Below are 27,141 nucleotides of genomic sequence, written 5' to 3'. Positions count from 1 at the left end.
AATACTGAGTACTCTGTGAATTCTGTTTTCACTGTGTCAGTAGAAAGTGTGAGTACCACAACTTCCCTTCAAGTAGTTCTTTCCCAGGCCTTGCAGGAGGTTTCTAGTAAATGCCAGCAGGATTAGCATTTATGCATCTGCTCATCTCCAGGACCCTGTCCTGTTTGCTCCCCTGGCACTCGCCCTTTGACCTTGTATCAGCTACTTTTCCCTTTTTGTGACAGAAGCAAATTAAGGGGAAGGGATTTGTTTAGACTTCCAGTTCAGAGGAATGCAGTTCATCCTCTCAGGAAAATATGATGACAGGAGCAGCTTGGGCCATGGTGCTAACCAGGAAACATAAGGTGCTCACCAGTGCTCGGCTGGCTGTCTCCTTCTTCCCTTTTATGTGATATGTTTTAATCTGTCTGTACATTTGTATATGAGTGTGGTCAAAGGACAACTTCTGATGCTGGTCCTTCCCATGCTGTTGGTTAGAGTCTTTTGTCCATCATTGAGATGTTTCTGTCTCTGTTTTGCATCTCCTTGTAGAAGCATTGGGATACAGATTTTTTTGCCTGTTGCATCTTTCCTCCCGTGGGTTCTGGAGCTCTAAACTCATGCCCTTATGCCTGCAAGGGAAATGCTTTCTCTGCTAAACCATCTCTCCAAACCCCCTTTTTCCTTCCTTGTTCAGTCTGGGCCCCCAGCCCATAATCTGGTGCTGCTCACATTCCAGGTGCCCCTCTTCTGTTAAATTGGCCTGCAAACACCCTCAAGGACACAACCGGTGGTGTCCTCATTAGTAGCCCAGGTGTTTGTTCCCAGATCTCATCCTATTCTGTCACCTAAGGTAGTCCCCTGCTCCCCCGTCCCTGCCTCTGCACTGTGGCCTAAACGTGTTCTCCGTGCTCTTCAGGCTCTCAGGGCGTTCATCTCCTGTTTCTTGGCTCTCAGAATGATTCTCTTTTGTTACCCCTTGTTGTCGTCGGAGAATAGTTTATTTTCTGCCTTCAGGTTATTTCAGTCAGGAAGCCAATTCATTCCCTTTTGCTCCATCTTGACTGGAAAAAAATATATCCAAAGATTGTAAAAAGTAAATAAAGCCAGTTCAATAAATCTTGTCAATTAATTTTTCCAACATTTTTTTGTTTGTATTTTAATGATAAATTTACTGATTTAAGTAAATTTTCTGTTACTTTTACAGCTTGCCTCTGAATGTCGAATTGCTAAATAGCCCAGACTTACTAGAAACAACCATTGGTGATGTAACAAGGACATCAAATACAAGGACATCCCTAGCACCAGATGACATTAATGTAGCCACCAGGTCAAATGAATTAGAGGAGCCCAAAGTGGAATCTGAGAGTAAGTACCTGTTCTGTAACGTCTCAGGGACATTTACAACATTTTTGTTTCACGTATTTATTTGGTGGGGTATACCATGTTGTGCACGTGAAGATTGGAGGCCACTTTGCAGGTTGCATCTCTCCTTCTACCATGAGAGTTCCAGCGATCAAATGTAGGTCCACATCCTCAGGTGTCGAATCAAGCACCTTTACCTGATGAGCTGTCTCCAATCCCAACACCTTTTGATTACATCCTTTTTTTGCTGTTTAATTTTTATCCTGACTAGTTTTCCCTCCCTCCTCTCCTCCCAGCCCCTCCCTCATCTCCGCTCTGCCCTGCCCCAATCCACTCCTCTGTTTCTGTTAAGAAAAAGACAGCCCTCCCCTGAATATCAACAAAACATGGCATATCAAATTGCAGTAAGACTAAGCACCTCCCCTTGTATTAAGTAAGGCTGGGCAAGGTGGCCCAGTGTAAGGACTAGAGTCCCAAAAGCCTGTAGAAGAGTCGGAGATAACCCTGTTCCTGCTGTCAGGATTCCCACAAGAGGACCAAGCTACACAACTGTCGCATATATGCCACATATATATAGTCTCCCTGGTTGTCAGTTCAATCTCTATAAGCTCCTGTGAGCCCAGGTTAGTTGACTCTGTGGGTTTTCTTGTAATGTCCTTGATCCCTATGGTTCCTACAATCCTTTCCCTTTCTTTAGCAGGATTCCCCAAGCTCAGCCTACTGTTTGGCTGTGGGCCTCTGCATCTGTTTCCATCAGCTGCTAGGTGAAGCTGCTCTGGTAATTTAACTAAGGCACCAATCTTTGAATGTAGCAGACTATCATTAGGCATCATTACATTGACATTTTTCTTTCCCTCCAGTCATGTCTGGTTCTATCCTAGGTCTCTGGGTCTTCCAGCCTGTGGGTCCTGGCGCTCCAGGCAGTGTCAGGGGTGGGCTCCCTCTCATGGCATGGGCCTGAGACTGGACCAGTTGGTTGGCCACTCCCACAATGCCTGTGCCTCCCTTACCCCAGCAGATCCATAGGCAGAGGCAGACTGTAGGTTGAAGGTTATATAAATGAGTTGGTGTTCCATTCCCTCTACTGGAAGTCTTATCTGGTCACTGGAGATGGCCAGGCAACTCTTCTGGCTGTGAGTCTTAGCTGTGGTCATCCTCGTAGATTCCTGGGAGTTTCCCTTTCACTGGGTTTCGATCTCACCCTAAAATACCCCCACTTTCCAATCATCTTTTTTAGTACTTCCCCCACACACACACACACACCTCCCCACCTGCCCCCAGTCGGTCCATGAAATCTTTTCTATTTCTCCTCCCCATGGGGATCGGACCGTCCCCCTTGAGTCCTCCTTGATAGCTAGCCTCTTGGGTCTGTGGATTGTAGCATGGTTATCCTTTACATTACAGCTAATATCCGTATATAAAGGGAGTACCTGCCGTGTTTGTCTTTCTCGGTCTGGGTTACCTCACTCAGCATGATTCATTTTCTAGTTCCATTCATTTGCCTGCAGATTTCATGTTGTCATTGTTTTTCTAAAGACAATAAGTCATTAGACATTCTTCACAAAGTTGGAGAGAGATGGCTCAGAAGTGACAGATGCTCTTGCAGAGGACCTGAGTGTGGTTCCCAGCACCCACATTGCATGGCTCACAGTAACCTGTAACTCCAGCTCTAGGGGCCTACTCAACACATATACACCTACCCACACACAAATACTCCTATACATGTAATTAAAAATAAACCTTAAAAAAAATTTCCATCCGGGCGGTGGTGGCACACGCCTTTAATCCCAGCACTCGGGAGGCAGAGGCAGGCGGATCTCTGTGAGTTCGAGACCAGCCTGGTCTACAAGAGCTAGTTCCAGGACAGGAACCAAAAGCTACGGAGAAACCCTGTCTTGAAAATCAAAAAAAAAAAAAAAAAAAAAATTCTCCATTTTTGTTTTAATATCTGTCAGATATTAGTGTTTCCTTTGTCATAATTTCTTTTAGATAGTTAAATTCTTGCCCTGGGCTCTACCTTCTTTAGAAATGGTTGCTCTTCCTCAAAGTGAGAAAAATAAACGATAATAAACCAAAGCCTTCACATCTGGATCCTGCCAGAGGCAAAACTACCTTAAAGCAAAGTACTTCTAGGATCAGAATTAAAATAGCCTGCTGTTAGGAGAATTCCTTCTTGGGGGAGATGTGAACAGAATCTGAATCCTCCTCATAAGGTCCCCAGGACAAACCAAAGTCTGATTCCACCAGAGGCAACAGTGAGTTGATTGTGCTTACTTCCAGAGTGTGAGTGAGAAGTTAGAGGTGAGTGTTGGTGTCCCTAAAGCAGCTACACTGGAAAGTCTGCACCCAGCAAGGCTGAGAGCTCCCCAATAGCTGTGTAAATGGATCCCTGTTAGTCCGTCTTCCCCAGCCTGTATACTCTAGCCCCTCCCAGACACTTTCTCTTCAGCTATGTGCAGCTAGGATGGAATTGTATCCACATGGCTAGGGGGAGTGCTAGTCACTCAGGTGAGGGTCCAGTGACCCAACTCCCCTTCCATCAGGGAATGTCAACAGTCTCCAGACCAAGCATGGTGGACTCACACAAGTGCATTTGATCTCATGAGTATGATGGCTGCCTGTGTTCTACATCTTATTTATGGAGATGGAAATATTGATTTTATTTACATTCTGTTTGATATCATATAAATTTTAAAAGTTTAGTTGTTCCTTCAGTGCCATAATAACTTGTATTACCAAAGAATTATGAAGTATATAGTTGTTAGCTAATTGAAGTAGGTGAGGATGACATGGTATAATGGAGTAGGGTTCCCCATAAATTATCGAGTGAGAGTCTAGAAAGATGGCTCAGCCAGGACGGTGCTTGTTGCACAAGTCTGATGATAGAAGTTTGATCTACACATAAAGGTAGAAGAAGGAAATGACTCAACACAGTTGTCCCCTGACCTCCACACACCCACGGTGGCATGCACATCCTCCCTCCTACACACTCATCATGTACATACAGTAATAAAAATATGTAAATTTTTAAGAGATCAAGATAATTTTCTGTATCCTTTGAAGTCATTTGTGAAATTATTTATAGTGATTTACTGGTGAGTCTTAGGAGCAGTTTACAAGTGTAGCAAAGCAAATTTTGTATCCATATAAGGAAAATATTTTAAGTTCCTTCTGCTATACCCTAGATATAGACATCTAAGGGTATGTTTTCATTATAGAAGGTATTCAAGAAAGGCTTGAATGCTATTGAAGTAGTGACGGAAGAAATTCTTCCCAAGAAGGGTATCTTGTTAATGGAACTGAGTTCATAGTTATACCATTTCCCTAAAGCCAATCAATGAGACTAGTTAGAGCATTCTTATAATATATTCTTATATAATACTCTTATATAATATATTATATGTATTCTTATATTAATAAAGAGCAGAAGTTCTGCAGTTAGGGAGATGGCTCCACTGGTAAAGTGGTTGCCACAAAATCATAAGAACCTAAAGTTCAGGGCTGGAGAAATGGCTCAGTGGTTAAGAGCACTGCCTGCTGTTCCAAAGGTCCTGAGTTCAATTTCCAGCAACCACATGGTGGCTCACAACCATCTGTAAGGAGATCTGGTGCCCTCTTCTGGCCTGCAGGCACACATGCAAACAGAATACTGACAATACTGTATACATAATAAATAAATAAAGCTTTAAAAAAAAGAAAGAACCTAAAGTTCAGATCCTCGGCACCCACGTAAAATCCAGGCATGGCAGCACCTGTCTATGACCACAGCAGGGCAGGGAGGAAGGGCAGAGACAATAGGATTTCTTCGCTACCCATCACCCAGCTCACCCTAGCTAAATTGATGAGCTCCAGGTTCACAGAGAAACCCTGCCTTAAAAAAAAAAAAAAAAGTGTTAGTAGAAGAAGACTTCTGGTCTCTGTGCTACACATATTTTCTCACACAGACACACACATGCACATACAACATTCAAAATTGTTTAGAGAGTGAAAGTCTATTTGGTCTTGTTTTGTTTTGGCACAAGGTCTCAGTATGTAGCCCAGGCTCACCTACAACATGCTGTGTAGTTTAGGCTGGCCTTGGGATCACTTGCAGTGATTCACTTGCCCCAGCCTTCAAAGCCTTGGGAATGCAAGCATATATTCTCATGCCCAACTTCATCTTCTCTGTCTTCCTGTCCAATGTACTCTGTATTTTATAATGGTTACAGTGTGAAAATGAAAAACGATGTTAAGTAATTTGAAAAAGAATACACCTGGCATCACACATAGAGGCACATGAACAAGGCGAAAGTAGCTCAGCCACAGGGCTTTTGCACAGGGTGCACAAGCAAGCAGATCAAGCAAGCCAGCGCTCCAGGGTGGGAAGGTCTCTAGTTTTGATCCTGTCACAGTGTAGTCCCTGTGTCACCCCATTGGTGAAAGCTCACCTTTATAGACTGATGTGATTGGCTAATTCTTAAATGCCATTAAAGGAAGAGTTGCGGTAGAGTCGAGTCTCAGGAATGTTTGGCATCCAGGGCTCTGTAAACAGGCCTGTATGCAAGAGTTTCACAAGGTGGAGGAGGTTTGCAAAATACTGGCTCTGGGTGGTTACCTATCTTTGAAAGAAAAGACTTTGCAACACACACCCTATGGTCCATTTTTTTTTTTTCAAACTCAGCCAGCATACACTGACCTTCTGAAATCTCTAGTAACAAATTATTGTTAAAAGTTGCTAGGAAATGTTGGCTGAGAGTGGTTTGATGGACACCAAGACAAGGCCCCTAAGGGATTTGTTAGCACGGCTTAAGGTGAGCCACCTTCAAGGAGTGGCCCTTGGACGTGAATCTGACCAGAACCAGCTTTAATGTTAGGTCTTTTAGTGAGCCTTTACATTTTCCTCTTGGAAGAGGTAACCCTGACTTATTTAGAAGCAGGTCAGAAGCCAGACGTCTCTGGAAAGCATGAAGCTACCATGAGAGACAAGAATATTTCTGGCTTTCAGCCAAGAAACCGGTTCCTTCCAGGGAGGGAGCATATTCTTACCCTAAACTGTCCGGCCAGTTTGTGCCCCTGTCCTCATCACTCATCACCTCCAGACAGAACCCTGGCTGCCACTGTAGAATCGGGGCAGTGGCAAGTGGCATTGGGAAGTTTTAGTGGGCAAACATTTTGATCTATTTCATGTGGTTGCAGTATCCAAGATGGTAGTAAAGTCACATGACCTTCCTAGTCTTAAGGATGTCACATTCCTTCCATCTTGATGGTGATAAATCCACATGCTTCCTTTCTACTGTGGTGAGTTCAGTCTGTGATAAAATGAGCCCACCTCACATTGGGATCAGTCTCTTCCTGAGCAGTGAGATTCTTGTTGCCAACATGTTCGGTTAGGAGTTAGTAGACCAGACCCAGTTCTCATGGAATCCTTGAATTTGGTCCAGAAGACCAAAGGCTTACAGGTGGTCCTTGGGTCCACATGGAACAACAGTTCTTTATCATCTGTGGGTTTGGTTTTATTTTTTGTTTTTAGTTTTCTCGTTACCCTTCTAGTTGTTAAGCACAAGTCCCAATGAACTATCAGAGAAAGTTTATTCTTACTTTCATTTTTTCTAGAGCTTTGTTTATTTTTGCGATTTCCTATCCTGACTTCCAAATCTGAGTTCCTTAGAAACTGAATCCCCACTTCCCTGGACTAGAGGCTTCTTTTACTCCTAGACAGCTACTTTGCCACGTCTTGTCAGGTTGATACAAATCCCTTAACTGGATCTGAGAAACGCTCTGTGCAGTCACCTGAGCACCGGTGGAATTGTGGACTGAGCTCCACATTCCCTTCATGCTCAGAGCACATCTCATCACTTGAGCGCAGTATTCAGGGCATCCCAGAGCCACGTGAATCTCATCACTTGAGCACAGTATCCAGGGCATCCCAGAGCCACGTGAATCTCATCACTTGAGCGCAGTATTCAGGGCATCCCAGAGCCACGTGAATCTCATCACTTGAGCGCAGTATTTAGGGCATCCCAGAGCCACGTGAATCTCATCACTTGAGCGCAGTATTCAGGGCATCCCAGAGCCACGTGAATCTCATCACTTGAGCGCAGTATTCAGGGCATCCCAGAGCCACGTGAATCTCATCACTTGAGCGCAGTATTTAGGGCATCCCAGAGCCACGTGAATCTCATCACTTGAGCGCAGTATTCAGGGCATCCCAGAGCCACGTGAATCTCATCACTTGAGCGCAGTATTCAGGGCATCCCAGAGCCACGTGAATCTCATCACTTGAGCGTAGTATCCAGGGTATCCCAATGTCAAGTGAATCTCATCACTTGAGCGCAGTATCCAAGGCATCCCAGTGCCAAGCACATACTTTGCCACTCATCATCAATCTTCTTCCTTGTTCTGTGCATGGAGTTTCCCCAGAACTGCGGAGCTCTACTGGGCCCTTACCCGTATTGCTGAGGAATTTTACATTCTGGGATGGGACTGATCCAAGGAACGTCACTCACTGGGAACCTGGGGACCATTACAACAAAGCTGTGGAACATGATCTCCCCAAGGGAGGGGGATCTGACTACTCCAGATAGATTTGAAATCCAGGATATCCCCAAATTGTAAAGGAATATTCCTGCAGTCACACAAAGAGAAGCACAGAAGTAACTCAGCAAGGCAGTTACAAAAGGGTGCTTACCCCCAAACCAAGCAAGCACACAAGGTGGGAAGTTTACTGTGTCACCTGATGGTGGGAGCTCTGCCTTACAGTCTAACATGATGGGCTAATCCCTACTTGGTGCAAAGGGAAGGGGTGTGATAGTCAAGTCTTGGGTCTGGCATCCAGAGATTGTCTGAACAGGAATGGACCCAGAGTTTCACGACAGAATGCTGGCCCTTGGTGGACTACTCACCTCAGAAAGAAAAGTTCTTCTCATGGTAAGAGTGGATGCAAAAAAGTAGCTGGATTTTTGCATGGTGTTGGTTTTGCTCATTTGTTCTGTATCCCAGAAGGTTTGTCAGCCAAGCAGTTTTAGTTCAAAACAAGAAAATATTAATTTATCAGTGCAAGCTAAAACATTTGTGGTGTCAGCATTCATGCTAAGTTTGGTCAATAATTTAAAACTTAACACAGCCAGAAATAGGAATTAAGTAAATGGATAAGAAGGATTTAGTAAAGACCAGCACTGAGTTGGTGACTTTTAGCTCTGAGCATAAGATCCCTGGAGAGTTTAAGAAATGTGCAGTATCTAGAACAGAGGTTCTCAGCCTGTGGGTCATGACCCCTTTGGGGATCAAATGACCCTTTTGTATATCCTACATATCATATTTATATTACCGTTCATAACAGTAGCAAAATTACAGTTAGGAAGTAGCAGCAAAAAGAATTTTATGGCTGAGGATCACCACAGCATGAGGAGCTGTGTTAAAGGGTCAGCCCAACTCTGGGAAGGTTGAGAACCACTGCTCTAGAGAGTCTGTTAAATTATTCTTGACCAGTGCGATGGTTCAGTGGGTAAAAGTGCTTGCTAAGTAAGCCTGGCGGCCTGAGTTCATCTGCAGACCCCGTGGTGGCAAGAAAGAATGAAAAGGATGCAAACAGCCTCTCAGCTGTCCTCCCACCTACAAATGCACACACATTCCAGAACAGAGATTTTAAAGATTACTAGGACAAGTCTGGGAATTGGGAATTCCTTGAAGGCCCTAGATATGGTTCTAATGTGCAGCCACAAGAAGCCCCTGGATTTATTGACAGGCATTTTCAGAAGGTCCCTTCAACGCAACAACCCTCTTTCCTCTAATTTTTTTTTTGGGGGGGGGGGTGGGTGAAGGGACAAGGTTTCTCTCTAGCCTTGGCTGTCCCAGAACTCACATTTTAGTGGCTGGCCTTGAGCTCAGACCTGCCTGCCTCTGCCTCCCAAGCGCTGGAGTTAAAGGTGTGCACCACCACCACCCAGCTTATTCCACTCTTAATGAAGAAAGCACAGAACTTCAGTGCGCACCCTCCTGTAACTGTCAGAGCCAGGCAGACTAATGAAACAGATTGTTGTTTTTTTTTCTTCTAGCATTAAAAGATGACACAGAGAAGCTTAAAGAGCTCGAAATGGAGCAGAATATCTTGCCATCTCCTCGACCTCCCATTGACATTAATGTCAACAGCCAGGTACTGGGATCTTTTCTGTGTCTCCTTGTTATACAGCATCATCATACTTCCCAGAAAGACATTTGCAGCTGGAGAGGGGTGGGTTGGTTTCATCTTACAGCTTACTGTCCTCCATGAAGGGAAGTGAGAGCAGGAACCTAGGGCAGGAAGTAAAGCAAAAGCCATAGCGGGTGCTGCTCACTGGCTTACTCTCCATGACTTGCTTAGTGTGCTGTCTTCTACAACCCATGACCACCTACCCACAGTGGGCTCCGCCACATCAGTCATTAACCAGCTGCTCACAGTTTGCCAGCACGCCAGTCTGATGGGAGCGGTTTCTCAGGTGAGATCTCCTGTTGTGGTGGGAAGTCTGTCTGTTGAGCTCTCATAGACCTGTGTTCCCATTTTAAAAGGTGAAATGTGTGACTGTGTAGATGGGGAGGAGGAAAGTTGCATGACAACATTAAGAATTTTAATGAGAAGCTGGGCGGTGGTGGCACATGTCTTTAATCCCAGCACTCGGACAGCAGAGGCGGGCAGATCTTTAAGTTCGAGGCCAACCTGGTCTACAAGAGCTAGTTCCAGGACAAGCTCCAAAGCTGCAGAGAAACCCTGTCTCAAAAAACTAAATAAATAAATAAATAAATAAACAAACAAACAAATAAATCTTGCTGCACAAAGAAACACTTTCTCAAAACACACACACTCGTGAATTAAAAATAAATGCAGAAAAAATAATTTTAAGATCAGAAGCAGGCATAGCTCAGTGAGTTCAACACTATCATAAAAATAAATAAAATTTAAGGTTTTTCATGATGGATGTTTGTTTGTTTTTGAGACAGGATTTCTCTGTTCAGTCCTGATTGTCGTGTAATTCATTCTGCAGCCCAGTCTAGCCTCAAACTCAGATCTGCCTGCCTCACCTCCTAAGTCTCGGGACTGCCGAACTCATGGTGGTTTTTTAAAAGACACACTGAGGGGCTAGAGAGATAGTCAGTGGTTTAGAGCACTGGGTTTGATTCCCAGCACCACATGGAGGCTCACCCATATATTAGCTCACAGTCCTGTCACTGAAGTCTCAGGGTATGTGATGCCCTCTTCTGACCGCTATGGGCACTGCACTTACCATGCACATACAGTCACATTCGTGCACATAGTTTAAAAACTACATAAGCACAGTGAAAAAGCACTATTGGGCAGACTGAAAGTTATAGGTTAAGTAGTTTGTATATTTTTTATCTTAATGCCTGTGTTTTGAGGTTTGAAGTGAGAATGGTTGTAATGTGCCAATGATTAAGAAGTACTCAACTCTGCAACATCTTCGGAAAGTGGGAAATGTCAGGACATTTGAGTGAGCCCTGATTGTAAAAGGACATAGAGGATTACTGTGAGCTGAGCTTGGTCCCAGAAGGTTGGGAAGCTAAAGCAGAAAAATCGTAAATCCAAGATCTACCAAGGGTATGGTCATTTCAGCATCAACCTGAACAGCTCAGTGAGAGCCTGTCTCTGAATTCACCAAGAGAAAGGGGTGCATGAGGTCTGTTCAGCCCACAGTAACAGAGAGACAGAGGTGGGGGGACAGGGAGAGGGAGAGACTTTGCTAATAGGAGCTAGGGGTTTGCAGGCAAGATCAAATCTTAAAAAGTGGTTCTCAGACTTTTTTTCTATCAGAATTATATATGAAAGCTTGTTAAAAATTCAAATTTAGAGGCAGGCCCGCTGGTCTTTGGGATGCTGAGCCAAAGGATTACTAGCTCAAGGCCAGTCTGAGCTATATAAGGAGAATCTCTCAAAAAACAAAATTTTTAAATTCAGATTTTTGGGTGCTTCCTAGAGGCTGAAATAAACTCCATTGAGAAACATCAAAATTGGAATAAGTACATCAAATTTGTTCAGACCTGGAAAGTGGTATCTAAGCTAGGCAGTCCTAGGCCCGGCAGCTATTCTGTCATAAATTACTGTTTAAGTTAAGCAAAATATTAAATATAATACGGATTGTTTATATTTCTTTTAAATGTATTAGTATACCTCCATTTATTTCTGCTAGCTAATTTGTCACTATTAAGTGGGTCTATTATTTGTGGTTTTCATCAGTATGTTTGAGAATGTTTACATATTTTAATGTTTTCAATATATTAATTGTTACATATACTTTGTTACAAAATGTCAACTCCTTCCATGGTGACAACTCCAGAGTTATAAACATGAAATATGAATGCTCAGGACCTTTTTATATCATAGGACCTAATTCCTATCTTTAAGCAGCTAAGGTACTGAAATGATTGAATTAAGACATTCATGGAGGATATGACTCTTGCTGACGTTTACCCCAGGAAGACTCTAGATTGGACCCCCTAGGGGCAGGTTCTTTGGTTCTGGAGCTCCTTCTCTGCAGTAGATGGCTGCAGGAGTGAGTAGCTCGAACAGGAGATGCCTGAAGTGTATTATTTCCTGGTTGTCTGAATACAAACGTTCAACATTCCTGTTTCCACATAACTATGGCCTCTCAAGAGTGATTTTATTTTTTAATATTCAGGAAGAAGTGGTAAAGTTGACTGAGAAATGTCTTAATAATGCCATTGAGAGCCCAGGATTGAATGCAGTAAGGGTTCCTCCTGACTTCAAGAGCAATATTTTGAAGGCTCAAGTAGAAGCAGTGCATAAGGTAAGCTTTCTCCAGTAGCTATGGTCCTGATGTGTGCTGGCCAGTTTTATGTCATCTTGACACAGTTATAGTAATGAGAGAGCAGAAACTGAGAAAAGGCCTCTAAAGGTTGGGTTGCAGGTAGGCCTGCTGGGCATTTTCTTAATTAGAGATTGGTGGGGTGGACCCAGCTCATTGTGGGTGCTGTCACCTCTGAGCTGGTAGTCCTTTGTCCTATAAGAAGGCAGACTGAGCAGCCATGAAGGACAAGCCAGGAAGCAGCACTCCTCCATGGCCCCTGCATCAGCTCCTGCCTCTGGATTTCTGCCCTGCTTGAGTTCCTCTCGTGAATTCCTTCGGTCTTGAGCATCCCTGTGGAAGTGTAAGCCAAATAAACCCTTTCCTTCTCAAGTTGCTTTGGTCATGGTGTTTCATCGCAGCAATAGTGACTCTTAGCTAGGACATGATACCAGACAAACACTAAAGCATACATAACAGTTTAGATGATAAATGTAAGATATGAAAGTCTAGGCTTTAGAATCTCATTTCTAGTCTGTACCCTTCCAACTTTGTGTTTTGGGGCAAATTAGTTTATTTTTCACACTTTGTTTTCTCTTTTAAATAAGATAATGATAATGCCTTCCTTAAGATGCTTTGTAAGAATGAAATAAAGTAATAAATGCAAAGTAGAAACATAACAAACACTAAAAAGTATGGCCCAGTTGAGCATGGTAGATACACAGTACTCAGGAAGCAAAGACAGGTATATCTCTTGAGTCCCAGGCCAGCCAGGGTTATAGTGATACCATGTCTAAAATAAAATAAAATAAAAGGCCCTGATAGTAACAGTCATTGTAACAGCTGATGTGATTAACATATAATCTGAATTTCTTTAATGTTCTTAGGAAAGGGCCAAGGAACTGGTTTGTCCCCTGAGACTGGTTTCTTGACCTTGGACTTCCCAGCCTCTAGCAGAGTGGTGTGAATGCTTATTTGTATGCTCTCTGGCTCACGGCTTCTTACAGCAGACTAAATGGACAAAGACAACCTGATCTTACATTTCAGTTGTTCGTTTCTGATTGAATAAAATGAGAAATAATTTTAATACCTTTAAATTACAAGGACCTTATTTTATAGTGACAACCACTTTATAAAGAAAATTCTAGGAGCAGATGCCTTCATGGTAAATATCTACCCAATTTTTTATTTTTTATTTATATATTTTGAGAAATGATCTCTCGATTGTGTAGCTCTGGCTGTCCTGGAACTCACTGTGTAGACAAGGCTGGCCTTAAACTCAGAGTTCTGTCTGCCTCCCAAATGCTGTGGTTAAAGATATGCACCACCATACCTGGCTTTATACTATATTTTTAAAAGAAGCAATAACAATAATATACAGATTCTTTCAGGACAGAAAGAAGAGTTTCCTGATTTACACTGTAAGTGTCTTTCTCATACCAAAACATACAGTTATACTTTATGATCAACAAGGTGTGTGTCAGCCGGGCGGTGGTGGCGCGTGCCTTTAATCCCAGCACTCGGAAGGCAGAGGCAGGCGGATCTCTGTGAGTTCGAGACCAGCCTGGTCTACAAGAGCTAGTTCCAGGACAGGCTCCAAAGCTGTAGAGAAACCCTGTCTTGAAAAACCAAAAAACAAAAACAAAAAAACAAAACAAGGTGTGTGTCGGGAGAAAATTTGGTTTATCATTCAAAACCCATACAATTTACATATTTACAAATATGTACAGTTAGGCCAGGGGTGGTGACACAAGCCTTTAATCCCAGCTCTTGGGAGGCAGAAGCATGTGGATCTCTGATTTTATAGGGGCTACCCCATGACCTTTAAATCCAGTACAAACTTAAACATTACCTAGTTTGGCTGCCAGCATAGGAAACAGCCTTAGCCCACTCTGAACCACAGTTCTGTGTGTTCTAACCCTGAAGAAATACTTCTCAGAAGATTTAACCTCAGCGATGCTGGTCTCTTCTTAATCACGGTGGATTTTTCAGTCTCAGTAATGTTGGGTAAAACTGAGCTCTTCAGAAAAACTTCTGGATTTCTTACTTAAAATATTCCTCACATTTGAGAAACCAAATATATAGCTATACATATTCTTTTTATCATGTAAATTTGAAAAAATGCTGGTGTTGAATCTTTGTGAATTTTGTTTGCATTGGGTAAAAAAATCTGTAATGTCTTGAGTAGTTAATGACTGTGTGGTAAGAAAATGTGCCAAGCATATTCAACATTCTGAACTTTATTATTATTATTATTGTCTACTGACCTGGTTGTTGGATAGAATTATATTAGGTATGGTACTGGTAAGATATAATTACCTCTTATTTGAACTGAAGCAAGTTAATTTTTCTGCTTTTACAGGAAAGAAAGATAAATTTGTTACTTGAGTATTTTTTCAACGATTCAGTGTTTATTATTATTTTATTTTCTTAGGCTTCAAGAGAAGATAGTTTAACTCAAAAAAATGCCAGCATTCAGGATGCTGCCACAAACAGGTACAATCCTGGCGAAAGTGAATTAAGTTGATTTTCTTATTTGTTTTTCCTGCTGCCTCTTCTTTGTCTATCATATTTATTTGAAGGACAGCTTGAATTCACTCTTCACTGTCCAGCAGAGAGCCAGCTAGTGTCTAGTTTAGATTATCTGAAGATATATATATATATATATTGTTGTTTTTTGTTTTTCGAGACAGGGTTTCTCTGTAGCTTTGGGGCCTGTCCTGGAACTAGCTCTTGTAGACCAGGCTGGCCTCGAACTCACAGAGATCCGCCTGCCTCCGCCTCCCAAGTGCTGGGATTAAAGGCGTGCGCTACCGTTCTTCCCTCTTTGATTTTTTGTTCATCCCTGTATCCTATGAGCTGGTCTTTTGCTGCTGTCTGTTTTCTTTATCAGTTTCAAGTTAATGGGTAGTGAACCTACTCCCCTTAGCCTTTCTATTGGACACAGTTACTTTTTTAACAGACCCACTCAGCCCTTGTTTGTCTGAGAGTATCTTCATTTCTCCCTCGTTCTTGAAGGATGTAGGATGAGATGATATTTCTTCCTTTCCTAGTAACACTTCTAAATATGTCACACAATGCTGTCTCATCTTGGATTTTTCCATTTGTGCTATTTTGTTTTGGGTGTGTTGTTGATGATGATTTGGCAATTTTATTTTTAATTGAAAAAGAGTTGTTTCATACCCTATCTTCTGATCGTGCTTTTTCCCTCCCACAACTCATCCCAGATCCTCCCTACTTTGCTACTCCACAACCTTTCTTTCTCTTTAAAAAACAAAATCCGGGCTGGAGAGATGGCTCAGTGGTTAAGAGCATTGCCTGTTCTTCCAAAGGTCCTGAGTTCAATTCCCAGCAACCACATGGTGGCTCACAACCATCTGTAAAGAGGTCTGGTGCCCTCTTCTGGCCTGCAGACATGCACACAGACAGAATATTGTCTACATAATAAATAAATAAATAAATAAATAAATAAATAAATAAATAAATAAATATTTAAAAAAAAATCCCCAAACCAAATGGAAAAAAGTAATCTTTCTCTCTCTTGCATGCACACACACACACCACAGACACACAAAGTCAGAAACAAAATATATAAGCAAAATCTAATAACACAAAAAGATGCCCAAACAAAGCAATTTGAAACAAAAAGATGGCACAAATAATGTCCATTTTACGCTGGCCATCTCCTGCTGAGACCTCCCCTGAAGTATGGCTTATATACTTAGTGAGATTCTCGTGGAGAAGACTAAATTTCATTTGCAAGAAGGTGTCAGCTGCAGATAGCTTCTTAACTAGAGATGGGAGCCTGTGCCGTGGCCACTTCCCCCTTTCAATAATGAGACCCTGTCTGGCTTAGACCTGTATAGGCCCTGTGTTTGTTGCCAAAGTCTCTGAATTCATATGCCATCAGTCCTGTTGTGTCTGGGGTCATCTCACTGTTTGATGGAAGTCATCCATACTCTCTGGCTCTTACAATCTCTTCCTGCTTTTTCAACATAGCTATCTGAGCCCTAAGAAGAGGGTTTGAAGACATCCAATTTAGGATAGAGTGCTCCAAAATCTCTGACTCTGTACATTGCACAGTTGTAGGCCTCTGTGTTAATTCCCATCCACTGCAAGAAGCTTCTCTGAGGATGGCTGAGCAGAATGTCACGAGGAGTCATTTTATAGCAGGACTATAGTGTTTGGTCTTCTCCTAGGCACATGGCCCATCCAGGCTTAGGTTCCTGGCCACCCGAGCAGTCAGGTATGGGTTCTAGCTCCTGGAGTGGGCCTTAAGTCCAATCAGAGGCTTATCCCCACAACATCTGTGCTACTATTGCACCAGCATATTTTGCAGGCAAGATCACAGGACTGACCTGATGGTTACCTTCTCCTCTAGTAGTATGCAGAGCACCTTCCAGTACCATGGACGCCAGCTGGAGGAGTAAAGCCTCTATCACAGAGCAGCTTGACTTCTCCATGATTAATGAGATTGTGTCAGTGTTGTCTTCAGCGATCGGTTGTGAAGACCAACAATGACCTAGGCCTGAGGTGTTTGGGGTTTTCTTAGTGCTCCTTTGATTAGATATAACACATTCCTGCATTGAAGGTTGGTTTCATTTGGCAAAAGATGTCTAGGTCTAGATGTCCTCCCTTGTTGACTCCATTTGGATTTCTTTCATGTATGTATATGTTTTAGGAAGCTTCTTGTCGGAAACCAGCTTCATAAGAGAACCACTTACCACGGTAGGGACATGGGGATTAGAAAAATTAGTAAAGAAAATGAAGACATGAGTGAAAATAGCAAACAGAAACATAGGGTAGTATCGGGAGGGAGTTCCAGAGAAAATTGAGAATTCACCCACCTTTAATTTCCGTTTGCTTAAATACCCCGACCCCAAAAGGTAGATTTAAAACAAAACAAAACAAAAAACTGCATTAACAGACTAATTGAAAGGTTACGGACTACATTCTTAGTTAAATATTCTGTTGCTAAAACAAAACAAGTAATGCTCACACCCTAGACCAAAACATTCTGTAGGCAAACCACTCTCTGGGTGGAATCCATTGTTATCTCGCTAAGGGAATAGGAACCTAGTTGGATCTTTAGACTTTTGTTTGGGGTAGAAACATCTACTTCTTAATACCTGAAATATCAGGTCTGGTTATTAGCCACACCTGTTGTCTGAACTGTTGACAACTTTGAGAGAACAGAAGTTCCAGCTCTCTGACCATTAGTCAAGGTAGAATGGACCCATACCTATGGACCCTGTCGGCTTCTACAGTAGTAGGTTTCTTAGTTGTCCTTCCCCATATCCTACCTTATCCTTCTTTTCCATCCTTCTCCCCATTTAATATCCCTCACACACCAAGGTCCCCCCCGCCATGTCTTCATAACAATGTATTCTATTTACCTTTCCTTAGGAGGTGCTCTCCTCCCCTGTCCCCCAGTCCCTTCCTAGGTACCTAGCCTCTATGTTTATACAGATCATAGCATACATATCAGAGGCTTAAAAACCAGCATTCATGAAACTGGAAAGGAGGCTCAGTGGTTAGGAGCAGTGACTGCTCTTCCAGAGGACCATGTTCAATTTTTAACACCCACATGGCAGCTCACAACTGTCTGTAACTCCTTTACACAGACATGTGTGCAAGCAAAACACCAATGCACATAAAATAAAAATAAATAAATCATTAAAAAAAACCAACATCCCCATATGTAAGAGAAAACATACAATGTTTGTATAATTCATTTAGGGTGGTTTTTTTCCTAACTCCATCCATTTACCTATGAAATTCATAATTTTGTAACAGATAAATAATACTCCATTGTATAAATGTACCACATTTTCATTATCTGCTCATCAGTTGATAAACTTAGACTGTTTACAATTTCTGGCTATTATGAATAGAGCAGCAATGAATGTGGTTGAGCAAGTGTCTCTGTAGTAGGTTTAGTGTCCTTTGGGTATATACCCAAGAGTGATATGGGTAAAGGTTGAGGTAGATTTATTCCAAGCTTCCTGAGGAACCAACACACTGGTTTCCGTAGTGACTATATGAATTTGTACTCCCACCAGTAATGAACAAGGGCTGTCCTTCCTCCACATCCTCATCATCATCAGCTATCATTTGTTTTATTGACCTTGGCCATTCTGACCAGTGTAAGATGAAATCTCAAAGTAGTTTTTATTTGCATTCCCTGTTGACTAAGGATGATGAACATTCTGTTAAGTGTTTCTCAACCACTTGCGTTTTATCTTTTTGAAAACTCTGCTTAGTTCTATCTCATTTTTTAATTGGGTCATTTGTTTTTTTGATGTCCAGTTGTGTGTGTGTGTGTTTTTAGTTCTTTATGTATTTTAGACAGTAACCCTCTAACAGATGTATAATTGGTAGAAATCTTTTCCCATTGTGTGGCCTGCCACTTTGTCCAAATGGCAATGTCTCCATTGCCATGGGGAGGCTTTCAGGTTGTTGGTCTTAGGCCTGGGTTACTGGTGTCCTGTTCAGAAAGTCTTTTTCTGTGTCTGAGCTCAAGACTATTCCCCCACGTGCTCTTCGCTCAGATTCGGGCATCTTTCGTTGAGGTCCTTGATCCCCTCGGAAGTGAGTTGTGTGCAGGGTGATGAATGTGCATCTATTCGCGTTCTTTCATGCAGCCATCCAGTTAGGTCAGCGCCGTTTGTTGAAGATGTTGTCTTTTTTCCAGTGTGTATTTCTGGCTTCTTTATCAAAAAGCAGGTACCCATAGGTGTGTGGACTTAGTCTGGGTCTTCATTTTGATTTCATTGATCGATGTGTTTGTTTTTAAGCCAATATCATGCTGTTTTTATTACTATAGCTCTGCAGTCCATCTTAAAATCTAGGATGATGATACCTTCATCAGCTCTTTCATTATTCAGGATTGTTTTAGCTTTTTTAGAGTATTTCCATATGAAGTTGAAAATTAGGTTTGGAAAGTTCTGTGGAGAATTGTGTTGGAATTTTAATGGGAATTGCATTGAGTCTATAGATTGCTTTTGATAGGATGACCATTTTCACTATATGAATCCTACCAATTCATGAGCATGGGAGATCTTACATCTTCTAATGTCCTCTTCAATTTTCTCAGTATCTTGAAGTTTTGTTTTGTTTTGTTTTTGAATACAGTGTTCTGTCTGCATACATGTCTGCATTCCAGAAGAGGGCATCAGATCTCATTATAGATGGTTGTAAGCCTCCATGTGATTGCTGAGAATTGAACTCAGGACCTCTGGAAGAAACAGTCAGTGCTCTCATATTTGGAGCCATCCCTCCAGCCCTTAAAGTTTTTAGTATACAAGTCTTTCACTTGCCTTTTTGGTTTTGTGTGTGTGTGTGTGTGTGTGTGTGTGTGTTGTCTTACTGCTCTAGCTAAGAATTCAAGTACTATATTGAATAGGTATGGAGAAAGTGAACAACCTTTTCTTATTCTTCTTGATTTTAGTAGAAATGCTTTGAGTTTCTCTCCATTTATGTTGGCTATGGGCTTGCTGTAAATTGCCTTTATTATATTTAAATATGTTCCTTGTATCCCTAGTCTCCTAGTTTCCTTGGTGTCTGTTGTAATGTCCCCTTTCATCTCTAATTTTATTAATTTGGATCTTTTCTGTGTATCTTTGGTTTATTGGGCTAACGGTTGGTTAAGTCTCTCTGATTTTGTCAAAGAACCAACTCATTTCATTATTCTTTGTAAATTTTTTGGCTGTTTGTTTTCTATTTCACTGATTTCGGCCCTGGGTTTGATTATTTCTTGCCCACTGTGTCTACTCTTTGGGGGTGTTATTTGTTCTTTTTGTTCTAGAACTTTCAGGTATGCCATTAAGTTATTATGTAAGATCTCACCAGTTTTTGTATGTAGGCACTTAATGCTGTGAACATGCCTTAAAACTCCCTTTATTGTATCCGATCGGTTTGGGTATGTTATGTTTTCATTTTCAGTCCATTCTATAAGTTGATTTCTGTCTTAACCTGTTTTTCATTCAATCGTGAGTTCAGTTTCCATGAGTTTACACACTTCCTGTTTTCTGTTGTTGATACCCAACTGTAATCTGTGGTTGTAAGATAGGAAGCAAAGGGTTTCAGTTTTCTTCTGCTTGTTAAGACTTGCTTTTTGTCCAAGTATGTGGTCAGTTCTGGAGAAAGGTCCATGAGCTGTTGAGAAGAAGGTGTATTCTTTTGTTTGTGTGAAATGTTCTGTAAATATCTGCAAGGTCCATTTGAATTCCGTTGTTATTTAACTCCAGCATTTCTCTGTTTAGTCATATATGTATATATTTATACATTTTATTTATTATGTATACAATATTTTGTCTACATGTATTCCTGCAGGCCAAAAGAGGGCACCAGACCCCATTACAGATGGTTGTGAGCCACCATGTGGTTGCTGGGAATTGAACTCAGGACCTTTGGAAGAACAGGCAATGCTCTTAACTGCTGAGCCATCTCTCCAGCCCCCTCTGTTTAGTCTTTTGTCTGTTTGACCTGTCTATTGATAAGAATGGGGGATTGAAGTCACCCACTGTCACTGTATGGGTGTCAGTGTGTAGTAGTGTTTCTTTTATGAACTTGGGTGTCGCTCTGTTTGGTATACCAGTGTTTAGAGCAGCAATATCCTCTTTCTTGGTGAATTTTTCCTTTGATGGCTATGTAGTGTCCTTCTCTATCTCTTCTGGTTGGTTTTGGTATGAAGTCTATTTTGTCAGATACTAAAATGACTACACCTACTTACTTCTTAGGCCATTTTCTTGGAATGCCTTTTTTCATCCTTTTACCTTCAGGTGCTATCTATACTTGATGGTATGTGTATTTCTTTGATCCTATTTTCTAGTCCAATCTGTTAGTGTCATTTTACTTGGGAATTGAGACTATTAATATTGAGAGTTATAAGCCGGGCGATGGTAGTGCACACCTTTAATCCCAGCACTCGGGAGGCAGAGGCAGGTGGATCTCTGTGAGTTCGAGACCAGCCTGGTCTACAGAGCTAGTTCTAGGACAGGCTCCAAAGCCACAGAGAAACCCTGTCTCGAAAAACAAAGAAAAAAAAATTGAGAGTTATAAATGAGCAATGTTTATTAATTCCTGTTATTTTGTTCATGGTGTAGATTTCCCACTTATTTTGATGTATTATTCTGGGATTATTTATTCCTTGTGTCTTCTTGGGTGAGGTTAACCTCTTCAGACTGAATGTTTCCTTCTAGTGCCTTCCATAGAGCTTGATTTTTAGCTAAATATTGCTTAAATTTGCTTTTATTGTGGAATGTTTTTCTTTCCCAGTCACTCGCAATTGATAGTTTTGCTGGATATAATAGTCTGAAATGGCATGTGTGGTCTCTTAGAGTTTGTAGAATGTTCATCTAGGCCCTCTGGCTTTCAAATTCTCCATTGAGAAGTCACGTGTTATTCTAATGGGTCTGGCTTTATATGTTACTTGATCTTTTTCCCTGCAGCTTTTTATATACTTTCTTTGTTCTATGTGTTTAATATTCTGGCAAATTTGTACCATTGGAATTTCCTTCCTGGCCTTGTTTATTTGGTGTTCTTTATGTCTCATATACCTTGATAGGCACTGTCTTCCTTAGGTTGGGGACATTTTCTTCTATGATTTTGTTGGAAATGTTCACTGTGACTTGGACCTGGGTTTCTTCTCCCCGCCCCCCCCGCCTACCCCTATCCCTCTTATTTGTAGATTTTCATACTGTCTCAGTTTTCCTGGATGTTTTGTGCCTGGGTTTTGTTTTTGTTTTTAACTTTTTCTTTTATTAAGTTATTCATTTCTTCTACCTTGCCTTCAACACCTGAGATTCTCCTTTCCATGTCTTATACTTCGTTAGTAAGGCTTGTCTCTGAAGTTTTTGTTTGCCATCCTAAATTTTTCATTTCCAACTCTTTTTCAGTTTGGTTTTTCTTTAGTGATTCTGTTTCTACTTTCATGTCTTGAACTGTTTTCTTCATTTTGTTACTCTGTTTCTTTGTGTTTTCATGGACTTAATAGATTTATTCACATTTTCTTTAAGGTCCTTGAACATAGTCATACTTGCTATTATGAAGTCCTTGTCTGTGCTTCAGCTATATTGCATTTTTCAGGGGGTACTTAGTAAAGTCACTAGGTTTTTGGGGAGGCTTATTGTCTTGGCTGTTCATGTTTTTTTTGCATTGAGGTCTAGGCATCTGAATTATGACGATTGTGATGTTCATAGTTTTGATATCTGGTCTTGTCTTTGGGTAGGTGATCCATTCTTTGTTTGCTGTTGCCCTCTGTGGTACCTCTGAGTTCCCTGGTAGAAAGTTCTGCCTGTCAGTGATTGGTGGAGAGAAATAGAGATTAGCTAGGAGAAATGGCTGAGAGGGGCTGTGGGAGGTAGGGGTGTCGCTGGACCCTAATGTCTTCCTGGGGGGAGGGGGTGAGAAGGCACACTGTTAATGTCTCAAACATCAGGAGGCAGGTAGAAGGCATAGAGTAGAGTCATTTATTTAACAATGGGGAAAAACTTGTATATATTCTCCCTGCTCCCAGGCACTCTAATCCATTGACTTCATGTAGTTGCCCCTCATTGGTTAGGCACAATCAGGACCTCTGAGAGCTCCAGGTTGGCCCCTCTCAGCCCGGTAGGCCTTAACTTCCTACATTTCCACCCTTTTATTTGTTACATGGGTGTTCAGTGGGAGCCAGAGTTCTTTGCTCAGGCCTTGTTGACCCCACCTGAGGAGGGCTCAGCAACTGGACTGTGCCTGTCTTAGGTGGGCCTGCTGACCAAGTTCTTACCTGTCATTGACTGCCAACCCTCAAAGAGCATTCATTCCTGGAGACCTGCCAGGGTGGGGGGACTAGGCAGTAGCTTTTTGAATTACAGATAACCTGGCATTTATAACCTCCTGCAGAGGACTACAAAAAGGATGCCCAAGAGCCATTAACACCTGAAGAGTCACCTTAGTTGCTGTCCGCTGATGTCGGATCTGCTACAGGAGATATTTAAAGAGAATAAGGATTAACAATACCACCCTGTTAGTTAATGCATATGTGAACATCCAGCAGGGATCAAATAGCCTTTTTATATTATGCTAAACCTTTTCAAAAAATGAATAGTCAAAGGCTATAACTTCTTCCCTAAATAAATCATCTTGTTGGGGGGGGGCAATGAGAGCAAGAATGGGGAGTATATACATTACCCATCCTGGGTTATTCTCTGTGATGGAAGCAGGCTGATCCATGGTCAGGTGCACATCTCTTACCAGAACCCATATTGGCGTCATGGCAATCTGAGGAAAAATACAAGCCTATTCTCTCCCAAGGGTTAGCAGGAGGGCTGGTGGCTGCTGTTGGAGGGACATAGGATCTCTCCATCTCACCAGGGGCAAGAGTGTGTTCCTTCGCAGAGATGTCAAATGCTTGTAAGCTGGGCTGAGCCCTTTGTCATCAAAACTGAGAAAGTTCATGTAGAAAAGGACCTCTGTAAGGCCAGATGAGGATCTCTCCTAGCCTCTGGCGAGATAGTCCTGGCCGACAGCTCCTTAAGATCTCTTTAAACTCACTGATTCTTCTGCGAACCTTACTACATCTGCTGTTGAAATCCTGTGGCAGATTTTTCGTTAAAAAGTCCTACTTTCTAGCTGTAAATCATCCATAGAGCCCTTCCTCTGCCTGTTGTTGGTGTCCTAATCTCCTGTAGTTCTTGCTTTCTGAGGGATTTGACCCAGTTGCACCCTTTGCCCAGTAAGTGCAGTTGTCTCTGCTTTCTGGGGGAAGCGTCTGCTCCTGTCTTCCTTGTGGATGAGCCACACTCTGGTGAATTTGGAACGTGGACATTTTGATCTTGATGATGTAATTCTCGGCAGCAGAGTCTTCTCTCCCTTAGGCTTTCTTGGTTGTTTTTGCTGTGTGATTATATGATAGCTGGAGCCTGTTCAAAGTGACATTTGGAGACTCCTTTATGAGCTGCAGCCTCTGATGCCTGCTGCCCTAGTATAGAACTCAGTAGTGATTTGACAGAGATGTCATATGACCAGAACCAAAAACTGTACTTTCAAGAGACCCAGCACTCTCTTCTGGCCTGTGTGAGCATCAGACACATATATGATGTTTGTACATAGATACAGGCAAAATACTAATACACATAAAATAAAAATTAGTAAATCTTTAGGGGCCAGGGAGATGACACAGTGGGCAGAAGGCTCTTGTTGCCAAGCCTGACAACCTGAGTTTAATCTCTGGGCCCATGTGGTAGGAGGAGAGAGCTGACTCCCACACGTTGTCCTCTACCACAGTGCCTACACAGATATATAGGTTCAAAATGTAAACTAATAGAATAAAATGTTTCAGGGTTTGTTTTGTTTCTTTGTTTTTCAAGACAGGGTTTCTCTGTGTGACAGCCCTGGCTGTCCTGGAACTAACTCTTGTAGACCAGGCTGGCCTTGAACTCACAGAGATCCACCTATCTTTTCCTCCCAAGTGCTGGGATTAAAGACGCGTACCACCAACACCTGGCAATAATAAAATTTTTTAATAGAGGAAAATGCTCTCGAAAAGTCTTTCTGCTTGGCAGTGTGTTAGGATGGTTTGCAGAGTGTAGATGACTGCAGGCCAGGCTTGGTGGTGCTGCTGCCTCACCTGCTCAGGACCCGAGTTCCAGTCTGCTCTTAGCAGGAGACCCATGTCCTCCCTTGGCGCATGCATCGTTTTCTAAATGCCTCCATTTCGTGTGGGCTCCCAACGGTTTGGGGGGTTTTTTCCATCCCAGAATTTCTTGCTCTGTGACTTTGTCTCTCAACCCTTGTGTTTCCATTGTACTGGTTTTGTTGATGTTTGGGTGGTGGCTTATTTGTTTGTTTGTTTGTTTTTGTTAGTTTTTTGGTTGTTTTGTTGGGTTTTTATTTGTTTGTTTGCCCTGAACAGCAGGTGGCTTACAGCATTTCCTAGGGACATCTTTTTGTTCAACTCAGTGTTCTGTGAGTTCTGAGTTAGACAAAGTGCACTTGTTCCTTGCATCATTTTCTAGGAATTCATGGGCAGACTAAAGCAGAATGAGAGCAAGCCTGTAATTCCGCCTGCAAGAGGCTGTGGTGCAGTGTCCTGCTCTAGCACTTTCTGCTCCCTGGGAGACAGGATGTCAGAGTCTGGTGCTGTACTAACACCATCAAACCCAAGTGATCCTCCTGTCTCTGCCACCTACAGTGTTAGAGGTACGTACAGGAACTTGTATGACCACACCCATCACTTTACATGGGTTCTGTAGTACCTCTATTATGTACAGGTTATTACCAACCGTATATTGGTGTGCATGGTTTTTAGGCTTTGCACCAGTAAGATAAAATACATGTGTCATCCAGTTTTGTGTTTCTCTATTTCTGAACTTTTGTTTCTTCACTTACTGCCATCCTGCAAGTCTACCATGGCTGTCCATTCTTACTTTGCATTGGTCTTCCCCACACAGCAGTTATAAGGACTGCTTAGCTGGAGGGCTAGGCTGGCGCATGTGCTGGTGGCTGGGAGACCTCTCCTCTGCTTCCCAGTGGGCAGCACTGCGAGCTCCGCAGGTTGCCTTCCTGGAGAGTCTGAGAAGCACTGCTTCTCTGATCTCTCAGTTTTCACCCACTGATATCTGAGAGATCAGAGAAGCAGTGCAGCCAGCCACTAGGATGACCCTTTAGACCAAAAGGGCGATCTGTCCTCAGTGCACTTCAGCCTGCATCCCCAGACTGTGTCCTCCGGCTGCACTGAGCTCCTGCTTTCTCCTACTTTATATCACCCATCTCCCCCTCCCTAGTGCTGGGACAAAGGCGCGTCATCCCACGTGTTGGGATCACCTTTGTGTGAGCTGTTTCTCTTTTAGACTGGATCAATTTTGCTTAGCCCAGGGTGGCCTTGAAGTAACGAGATCTGTCTGCCTCTTTTTTTCCAAGTTCCGATTAAAGGTGTGTGCCACCACTGCCTGGCCTCTAGTAGCTCTGCGCTCTAATCTTCAGGCAAGCTATATTTGCTAAAACACAAACAAAATATCACCACTGCTAGGTCTGCAGAGTATAGATATTCCACATCCTCTCGTCTGTTAGAGTATCTGGAGCATCCTGGATGTTGCTTCTCCCTTATGCGACAGCTCTCCAGCCTGTACCCTCACCATGGTTCCCCTGGTTCCTCACTCTGCTCCTCTGTCTTGGCTATGTATCAGATTTGGGATCAACTTAGCTTTTTCATTCATGTATTTTACATCTTTAGTCCCAGCACTTGGGAGGCAAAAACTGTTAGTTCAACGCTAGCTGGTCTTCATAGTGAGTTCCAGACAGCCAGAGAAAGTGATGAGACCCTGTCTGAAAAAAGATAACAGAAAAAGAAGGGGAATAAAGTCAGTCTGTAGAACTTCCTCACTTCCCATTTTTTTACATAGTTTCTCTGGATTTGAAGCTATAACTATCCTTTTCTAAAGTGTATCATTCTGAATTTTCTGAAGGTTTTAAACTACACTGACAACCCTTAGTAGTTTGAGATACTATGAATTGGTGTGCGTGTGTGTGCACGCATGCGTGCCGTGCGTGCGTGTTTGTGTACTAAAGACAAATGTTTCCTCATTTAGTGTGGTTTGGGGAAGGAAGCAAGCTAGTGAGCTGTTTAGATCTAGCAGCAAAGGACTCTGACTCAGATAACAAATCTGAAGGTTTTCCTCCGACTGCCCTGTCTTACTCCTCTCCATGGCCTTATTAACCCTCCCGAAGGGTTCTCCAGCAGTGCCAGCTGTGTGCACGTCCTCCCTGATCTGATTCTGTTTCCTCCCAGCACTATAAATGAGGATGTGCCCCCGAGCAGAGACTCTCCCACTCCAGCGCACGCCACAGCTGCAGACAGTGGGTCTGCACTCAAGGTAAGAAGATTGCTTTTCATTTTCAAGAGACAGTAGTGAGTTTAACCTCTCATGTGACCAGGGACATCTGGCCATTTCTCAGTGGCCCTTGGGCTTGAGGTGGGAGGAGCAGCTGAGCTTTCTCCCTAGGGAAGACCCTAGGGCTGCCCTGCCTGCCTATTCCCGAAGAG

General features: G+C 42.5%; 1 protein-coding gene across 3 annotated transcripts in view; it reads left to right on the top strand.

The window, feature by feature from the left end:
- Nucleotides 1–27,141, top strand: part of Epb41l5 (erythrocyte membrane protein band 4.1 like 5) — a 114,332-nt gene that overhangs the window by 75,001 nt on the left and 12,190 nt on the right. For all 3 annotated transcript variants that reach the window (XM_041648399.1, XM_041648397.1, XM_041648398.1), the window contains exons 17-21: nt 1,187–1,347; nt 9,378–9,475; nt 11,991–12,119; nt 14,551–14,612; nt 26,887–26,971. In XM_041648399.1, coding sequence (XP_041504333.1) covers nt 1,187–1,347; nt 9,378–9,475; nt 11,991–12,119; nt 14,551–14,612; nt 26,887–26,971 — 535 coding nt within the window. The remainder of the gene's footprint in view (nt 1–1,186; nt 1,348–9,377; nt 9,476–11,990; nt 12,120–14,550; nt 14,613–26,886; nt 26,972–27,141) is intronic.

This window comes from Microtus oregoni, unplaced genomic scaffold (assembly GCF_018167655.1).
Source record: "Microtus oregoni isolate MIOR12 unplaced genomic scaffold, Mior012 000003F_ref0000135, whole genome shotgun sequence".
NCBI classification, from domain to species: Eukaryota; Metazoa; Chordata; class Mammalia; order Rodentia; family Cricetidae; genus Microtus; species Microtus oregoni.
Note: the sequence above shows the minus strand (reverse complement) of the source record. Positions and strands in the feature narration are given on the sequence as shown.